At 31.1% G+C, this 9,252-nt stretch overlaps 1 protein-coding gene across 1 annotated transcript; it reads right to left on the minus strand.

The window, feature by feature from the left end:
* Positions 1-416: 416 nt before the first annotated feature.
* On the minus strand, positions 417-6,926 carry LOC107783408 (serine carboxypeptidase-like 51). Its single transcript, XM_016604374.2, has 13 exons — positions 6,566-6,926; positions 6,047-6,141; positions 5,795-5,902; positions 4,792-5,032; positions 4,415-4,458; positions 4,234-4,301; positions 4,019-4,124; positions 3,733-3,932; positions 3,559-3,628; positions 3,283-3,333; positions 3,061-3,113; positions 2,733-2,865; positions 417-745 (listed from the first exon to the last, which is right to left on the minus strand). Exons 1-13 carry the CDS (start codon positions 6,711-6,713, stop codon positions 671-673), a joined length of 1,392 nt encoding a protein of 463 aa, XP_016459860.1. The 5' UTR covers positions 6,714-6,926; the 3' UTR covers positions 417-670.
* Between the last annotated feature and the right edge of the window lie 2,326 nt (positions 6,927-9,252).

A 9,252-nucleotide genomic window follows, 5' to 3' on the forward strand; every position in this document is an offset into this window, starting at 1 on the left:
TAAGGAAATGCGAACTCATTATTAAGCTAATGTACTTTTCTTACACATCCTGAATTAGATATTTAGAGCGTGAATAATATAATATTGGAATCCAACATAGAAAAACGTTAAAAGAAGAGGATGAGCTTGGCTTTCGTACTATACGACAAATGTGGGACGCTGTTTTGAAAAAAAACATAAAGATGAAAATAGACAATTTAGAACAAAGAATGAAGCAAGATCAACTCACAAATTAGGATCAAAACCGAGGTAGATTAATTGTATTCCTAAGGCCAACGACGTTTGTTTTCTTTCCTGTTTTTTCCAAAAATTTCTTTTGGAAAAACCGCACTCTTACTCCAAAAATACCCTGAAACCATTTAGATTACTAAGATGAGCAAAAAAAAAAAAAAAAATCGATTTGGTGAACCAACAGAGAAAGAAACGAAAGACCACTTGAAAATTAATTAGATGGAACTGTACAAATAATAATACTTTCTTGAAAGAAAAAAAAAATCAATTTCTTAACACAAATTCAAGCTCATTCTCCTTTCTTTCTTTTTTTTTGGTTACATCTCCCACCTATAAATCTTCTTCGGGTACACGTTATTGTTCATTTTTAATTGTTGGAATTGTTTGCTTTCGTACAATTCTGACACCATTTTCTCTCCTGATTTTTGTATATTACTATTCATTTTGAAACTGCTGGTGATTGCGTGATGCTGGCAACCATATCTAATGCCACACAAGGTTGATCAACTGGAACCTGCTTCCACAAAAAATAAAAAAAATAAAAATTATTTGTACGTATTTCTGTTATGGTATGAACGTAATACAATTAAGTGCCTGCAATTTGAGAATATATAAATCTACTCCATGCTGCTGGTATATTAAAATCATAAATTTTGTCGAAGGACAACTTTTTTTAAGAACAAAATGAGTGCAAGAAACAATTAATGAAGTGAGGTAAAAATTACTATAAAATTAGGATTCAAATTCCAACAGATATAAAAACATTTCAACTTGGTGAGTAGAGCTACTCGAGAAAAGGTCACTGGGACCAACAAAACTAGCTGGCTTTCTATTCTATGTAACTTCCTTAAAAATAGAGCAAAACTAGAGTAGGTTGATCTCGTGTTAAGCATCCTTCACTTTCAATTAAGAGCTGTGAGTTCGAGTCATCCCAAGAGCAAGATCGAGAGTTCTTGGAGAGAGGGGCCGAGGGTCTATCGGAAACAGTCTCTCTACCCCAGGGTAGGGGTAAGGTGTGCGTACACACTACCCTCCCCAGACCCTACTAGTGGGATTATACTGGGTTGTTGTTGTTGTAAATTCCTTAAAAAGAAAAAACTGTTACAATATTCGTCTCTCTCCAATTTATTTCCTATTTTTAGTGTTAAGTAAAACTAAGGGATGGAAAAATTGCATCTTCCCTTTCCTTTTCTTCTCTTCGTTAATTTCTAAGTAATGATAATTCTCCAATATCAGATGTTTGACCAATCCAGATTATGGTGCTCAAGCAAGATTCAAGAAGAGAGACAGATGTATTAATGAAAGAAGAAGTTTTCATTTAAAAAACTATACTCTCTTTGTTTCAGTAAAGTAAACTATATTTCAATTGCGCGATTATTAAAAGTAAAATGTTTGAATATATCATCATATACATTTTACTTAAAATAATGGTTTGAAATATGAAAAAATAGACATAGTTATTAGTAAGATGTCAAGAGATAAGAATTATGAAGAGTCCAATTTCTCTTCAAGAAAAGTTAAGGTCAAGATTTTCTGGGAAGTGTGAGAATCCTATTTCCTCTCAAGAAGATTATGTTATTTTGTGATTTTAAAGTTAAATGCGTGCATAACATATCAAAAATGCCAGCTAAATCTTATGATTTTGAACATAACATATCAGAGTAAGATGAAAATATTGAAATAAAATATTTATTAAATATAAAAAGATGAAATTCTTTTTCAAACGAACTAAAAGAAGAAGTCTATATATATTTTTTTTTTGGAAGAAAATAAAATTAAATAGGATGTGTACCATATTGTCCGAAAAAATGACTTACTAGCAGTTTACCAACCCCCAAGTTTTCTAGGTATTTGATTGACAGTTTGACACTATGAAAGTAAGAGGGAACTTGTGATTCTACAAGTCAATGGTCACAAGATTGATAGTAGGATGACAAGGACATTTCGAAAGATATTTACCATGGAACTATTAAGCCTGTCGGGGCTAATTTGGTACGAGAGATAAGGAATAATTAATTTCGGAATTAAATTTAAGAAAAAGTTATCTCATGTTTGATTGGTAGAAAATTATGGTATAATTAATCATGAGATTAGTTATCCTAGGATTGTAGTTTTTTTTTTATCCCCATGAAAAAGTGAAATAATTAATCTCGAGATAACTTCTTTCCAACCAAACGACCCCTTACAGTAGTCATCCGTGTGTTCCGTCTTAATTTATGTATCATACTTTTTTTTGTCTGTCCTAAAAGCATCATACTTTTTTATTTAGAAATAATTTAACTTGCTATTTTACTCTGAGATAATTTAAAAGCATATAAATATCTATACCTTATTTTAGATTACAATTTTATTTTATTTTAAACTTTGTACTGAGCCAAATAAATTAGGGTGGAGGGAGTTTTCAAGTGTACTACACATGCATTTATAATATAATAAGAATTGGGTGAGACGATATAATAAGTGGAAATAAACATGTGATCAAGAGGGCAAATTTTACTTACAAAATGGCCAGCTCCAAGAATCCAGTAAAAGCGCAGGTTCTTGTAAGACTTTGTGAAAGCCTTTGTACTTTTGTCACCCTTACAATAAATTGGACTTCTTTCCATTTTCAAGAAAGTTTTCAGCCCTTCCCACCTGCCATTTTGGATTATCATTAATATGAAAATGACCATTCAAATAGATGGAAGTGGGAATAATTCACACAAATAGACACAAAAAGGGTCTTCTATAGGGTGTCATGTTGTCATACTTAGTGCACTTAGATAAGATTGTTGAAATATTATTCTAAAGTTAATTTTTTCACGAAATAATTAAAAAATTATTTCTTACTTTAGCTTCTCAACCCATGCTTCTGTTCCCTTGGTTGCGCAAATGAGATCAAGCTGCATGTAAAAAAACAAAAAAACGGAAAATACATAAGTAATTATAATCGATTAAAAAACTATAATTGAAATTATGAAGTATCTAATTTCTTCCTAACAAAATAAAATAAATGGGATCAATATAATGATATACGAAGAAAGGATGTATAGACTTTAGGAAGGGCCCTACTTGCCCATTATATACTGTCACATTCACTCCTTTGGCCAATAATTCATCAACCTGCACATTACATAAAAAGTGTTCAAATTTCCAAAGAAAATACACAAAAATTCAAATTGAAATGCTTAAATTCCTAAATTTTCTTTTATAATTTTTGATTCCCCCTCAAGAACCTTTCCTCACGAGCGAAGTATTGAAAATTGTATTTACTCTTTTTATTTTTAACGTGACAATATTAGGTTTTCGTATCAAATTATTGAGTTAATAGTACTTAAATCAAATAACCTCATCAATTCTTGGCTTCATAAAATCACCATACATGGCATTAAAAACAGAATCAGACTGTCCTCCCCATCTGCAAATAAACACAGTACTTAGTTGTATTTTCTTTTTTTAAAAAGAATAAAGATGGGAAATAAATATGGTATAATTTAAAAAAATTAAGAAATAAAAGCTTACTGAACATTTTGTGGAATAATTTTCAATTTCTTTTTGACAGCACCATTCATTAAGCTGTCGAGATCAACATCACTACCAGGAGTAAATTTCGAAGATTGCAAATATCTTGAATATCTCTTCATTGAAATTCCTTGTGATAATTCAGAAGCTGTTAAAGATAAAGGGTCCATTCCTGAATCCAACATGAAATTGTAGAAATCCTGCAATTATTTAATAATACGCGTTTAAGTTATATGCACAAACGTTGTAAAATTTATTTACACAATCAGGTAAAAAATCTTTATACCACGGAATTACTATTATCGCTTATGATGTTTTCCAGATCTCTCCATGAATTTGTTGCAGCTTCATATTGGCCAGCACTAATTTGCTGCTTTATTTTTAGTGCTACACTGTATTTGGAATTAGGAATTTTTAGAAAATTGGAACTGAAAATTCAAGGCAAAAACCAAAAGGAAATAATTGAGTTTTTGCATAGTATAGTAGTTAAAAAATATTGACCTGTTTGATTTTTGTAGGCCATTCCCATCAATTCTTGACACATCTTTCAGAAGAGGACCCCATGAAAACTGCATTTTCCAAAAAAAAAAATAAAAAAAATAAAGAGATATTCAAGGTTTAAACTTCACTCCAAAGGAATGTAATAAAGTTGAAAATGTAGCAATAAATTCAAGTTTCATACCACAAAATCTTCAGGTGAGATCCAACTATCACCCAATGCCACTCCTATTATTTTACAAAAGCAACAATATTCAATAGACAACCATATTATGATATATAAAATTCAAAATAAATATGGTTTTAATATTTTCTAGTAAATTCAAGATGACCCTTTTAGATTATTGTATTCTCCAAAAGATAAAATGACTTGAGTTATATGCACTAACAATATAAAGATTAACTTATAATAACACGTAAATTACCATTTTAATCAGCTTATCGATTAATGTTTAGTATAAAGATTTACCTATAATTATCTTATAACTGACTTAGTTGCATAAATAATTTACACTAAAAATACATAAAACTTAAACTCGAATAAAAAGTAAAGTAATATACCTCCAAGTTTGAGCTTCAATTTGCCAGATTCTATGGCTTTAAGGGCAGAAAGTGCAAGAGTAACAGCATATTTTCCTCCATAGGACTCTGCTACTATATATAAAGGGCTCTGTTGTAGGCTCTGATTTCTATTAAAAATTTCAATTAATAGTGTTGTCAAATCTGTTGCTGCCTCCACATCTGTCTTCACAAATAGCTTATTGTCTTCCACAAAACTATATCCTGTTCCAACTGGATTATCCTACAATTACCCCCAAAAAAAAGAATAATTATATACTCCTATATACTTTTTGTTTTTATTTTTCTTATATGTATATATTGTTCGAGCCAATAGCAATTATTAATTCAGTTAAACTCGCAATACTCATGTGACCTGGAGGTCACGGGTTCGAGCCGTGTAAATAGTCTCTTGCAAAAATGTAGGGTAAGACTGCGTACAATAGACCCTTGTGGTCCGGCCTTTTCGCGGACCTCGCGCATAGCGGGAGCTTAGTGTACCGGACCAAACTTTTTAAACTCGCAATACCCATATTAGATCTTGTCTTGAAAAAAGAGCCGATTACGGGTTCACATGTACCTAGTAGCTTTTGCTCTATTCTATATATGTAAATAAATCTATTAAATATCTATAAACTTTTTACGATAAACCCATTTATTATTGTAGTATTAATTTAAGATCGTTGTAGAAATTCATCAACTTCAAATCATGGATCCGTCTATAGCAACAGGTACAGCAGCAACAAACTCAGTAAGTAGGGTGTGGGGAGCGTAGTTTGTACGCAGACTTTACCCCTAACTTGGAAAAGATAGAAATGTTATTTCCGATAGACCATCGGCTAAAAAAAAAAATAAAAGAAAGAAGTAACAAGTAATAACCTCAATAGAGAATAGACCAATCAAAAAACCCGAGTGAACGAAACAAATCAGGATCCGTATCTGCTTGAAAATTCGACAATCAATAAATGAAAAATGTAAAAAAGGTAGGAGTTTCAGTTGAGCTTACTACAAAGAGAAGATCAGCTTTTCTCAACCAAGTTGAATTCCTAGGTTTCAGATTAGTGTCAAGTGGCCCAACTTCTTGAAAGTTACCAATTCCAACTCCTGATGCTCCCTATACACATTAAATTCCCAAGAATACTCACAGCTTAAACCAATGAAGCTAATTAATCAATCTGCTAAAAATGTAAGGCATTAATTGCAAATACTTTAATGAAAAAAAGTACAATAATTAAACATTCTATAATGCAGCACTTACTGGTCCACCCTGTAACCATAGTATTATTGGCCATGGCTTATTTGGATCTTCAACTCTGTATGGACTTCTGTAATACCACCAGAACATGTGGGCTTCTGTTTTTTTTTTTGAGTGTCAATAATATTCATAATTCTCACAAGAAAAAAATCAAGATCATAAACATTATATTACTCGAGCTCTCCAAAAATGATGCCGCCTTCCGTGTCAGATTCAGCGGAAAAGCCAGGAATTTAATAAGTGTATTCAAACTTAAAATAAATGAAAAAAGTATCCAACAAAGAGTGTTTAATATATTTATATATATCTCTAAAACATAATATTTTACTTATATAAGTCGCGTAATTTTTCGACGAATGGTGGTGAATTGACCACACTTTATATGTAGCTTCGCCCTTTGGTCGGATCCTCGAAAAATGCATTACTTACTTTCGAAAGATCCGAAATGCAAGTTATAGTATTTTTAAAAAGTTTGAGCAACATAACATAAAAGCAAATTAAACCAAAAAAATTATAACTTACTAGGTCTAACTTCAACATAACCCCATGATTCTGAAGCATCTTGATTTCTGGCAGCAATGGCTGTTCCAATTCCTCCATTAAAAAGTGGAACCAAAAACAGGAGAGGAACAATAAGAGATACAACAACAATGGACTTTTTCATTTCCATTTTCCTAAGAAATGGAATTCAGAAATAATAAACAGAAAAAAAGACGCTGAGTGCCAGAGAATATAATTGAGAATTTGATGACTGATAAAAAGCCTTTATATGCAAACTCAGTTTCTCTGTGTCTATAACTGAAATAACAAAAAAAGTGGCAGTAGTAAAGGGAAAAAGAGGACTAAAAATTTGACTTTACAGAAAAGAGTTCAGTTGTATAACAATCCAATAATGTAGTACTATAGTAGTATTTATTTCATATATCTGTGACCTGTCCTTTTACTGTACATGAAGTAATAATAATATTCTCAGGCTTTCATTAATTGGTATTGGAATTTGATGTACAAAGCAACTGGCCATACGGTTCATAGGTCAATTTTATCCTATCTTTGTACGTCAATGTTTTTATGGAGTGACGTGCAAGTTGATAGTCCTCTTTTTATTTACATTTGTTTTTTAAAGACAACTGTCAAAGGAAAATTCTTATCAATATGGCCAACTTTTTGGAATATTGCACATGATAGAATTGTGTAAACACATCGTCTAAAAATTTAAACTATTAAAAAAATTACACTTCTAATTATTTTATATCATCAATTAGCGTCTAATTTTTTTCTTGGGCTAAACATGCTAAATACATTTTTTGAAGATTACTGTGAAACTTAATCTTTACGTGTTTGAGCCGTGAAAATGTAGGATAAGTATGCGTACAATAGACTCTTACGGTTCAGCTCTTACCCAAATTCCGCTCATAACGGGAGCTTAATACACCGGACGATCGTTTTTTTAATGTAAAACTAACTTAGCACCTCTGCCTATTTTAATACTCGGATAATTTTCAGAAATTGCAATTCAAAATTATACTTTATTGCTTTCTATTCTAATCAGAGTTAGAATAGGAATGTATATATACAAAAAATCAGACAAGAGATAAAATAGGGAATAAAAGATAATAAATCAACAAGTATTCCTTATTTGGTTCTAAGTGGTGATTGAGGAGTTAAAAATAAATAAAACTTGATTGAGAAAATCTGGAATATGACAGCTAGGCCTGGCAAGTGGGCCGGTCCAGGCCCGGGACCGGCACAGGACCGCGGGCCAAACGGCTAAACGGGCCAGGACCGTTTGGTCCGGTTTTAGCGGGCCTGGTCCGGTCTCGTGGGCCGGTCCTATGATTGGGCCCGTCAAGCCCGGGACCGTTTGGCCCGTCAGGGTCCGGGACCGGGACCGGCCCGGTCCCCTTAGCGGGCCCAACGGCTTTTTTTTTTTTTTTTAAAACGTTGGACTGTAAAAAATAGCCGTTGGGCTGTAAAAAATAGCCGTTGGCTATTTATGAAATAGCCATTTAACCCCTCAACTTTGTTTTAATCCCAAACTTTTTATAATTACACTTTTTCCCTATTTTCAACTATAAATACCCCATCATTATTTCATTTTTTCTTACAAAATCATCAATCTATCACAATCTCTCTCTAATTTACTTCTACTATTGCTTGCTTTATTGTTACAATTTGTGAAACAATTGTGAAGTTGGTGAATTGAAGTCTTCAACGATAATCAATTTCCAACAACTTGTTTGTCAATTCGGTAAACTCGTTCCAACTCTTAAGTTTTAATATTATAATTTTGTTTGTTTTATTTACTTTGCTTGATTAGTTAAGATGGCTTATTCCTTAAAAAATATGTTTAGTAAAAATAAGGGAAAATCGAAGAGTGGTGAATCTAGTGGCCAATATGTTCCTCCTCCACTTCCCCCGGCTCCACGACCCAAACATGTTACCCGTCCTACACCTCCTATTCTTGATAGCGATAATAGTTTATTACATGTATATATAGTATATCTTAAGATGTATATATAGTATATAAATCGAATATAGCTTATATATAGTAAGATGTATATATATTATAGTATAGTATAGTATACATATAAGCTTATATTTATACTATACTATAGTCTATACTATATATACATCTCATAAGATATATAAACTATATTCGATATACTATATATACATCTTAAGATATACTATATATACTATACTATATATACATCTTAAGATATACTACATATACATCTTAAGATATACTATATATACATAGTATACTAGATATATATAGTAGATATACATGTATATATAGTATATCTTAAGATGTATATATAGTATATAAATCGAATATAGCTTATATATAGTAAGATGTATATATATTATAGTATAGTATAGTATACATATAAGCTTATATTTATACTATACTATAGTCTATACTATATATACATCTCATAAGATATATAAACTATATTCGATATACTATATATACATCTTAAGATATACTATATATACTATACTATATATACTATACTATATATACATCTTAAGATATACTACATATACATCTTAAGATATACTATATATACATAGTATACTAGATATATATAGTAGATATACATGTATATATAGTATATCTTAAGATGTATATATAGTATATAAATCGAATATAGCTTATATATAGTAAGATGTATATATATTATAGTATAGTATAGTATACATAT

Source organism: Nicotiana tabacum, chromosome 9, assembly GCF_000715075.1.
Source record: "Nicotiana tabacum cultivar K326 chromosome 9, ASM71507v2, whole genome shotgun sequence".
Taxonomy (NCBI): domain Eukaryota; kingdom Viridiplantae; phylum Streptophyta; class Magnoliopsida; order Solanales; family Solanaceae; genus Nicotiana; species Nicotiana tabacum.

Coding starts and splice junctions, on each gene's coding strand:
- LOC107783408 (XM_016604374.2), bottom strand. CDS start 6,713: ATGGAAATGAAAAAGTCCATTGTTGTTGTATCTCTTATTGTTCCTCTC. Junction 2,866..3,060: donor GCATGGGTTGAGAAGCTAAA/GTAAGAAATAAT, acceptor CCAAAATGGCAG/GTGGGAAGGGCTGAAAACTT. Junction 746..2,732: donor TTCTTGGAGCTGGCCATTTT/GTAAGTAAAATT, acceptor TTGTGGAAGCAG/GTTCCAGTTGATCAACCTTG.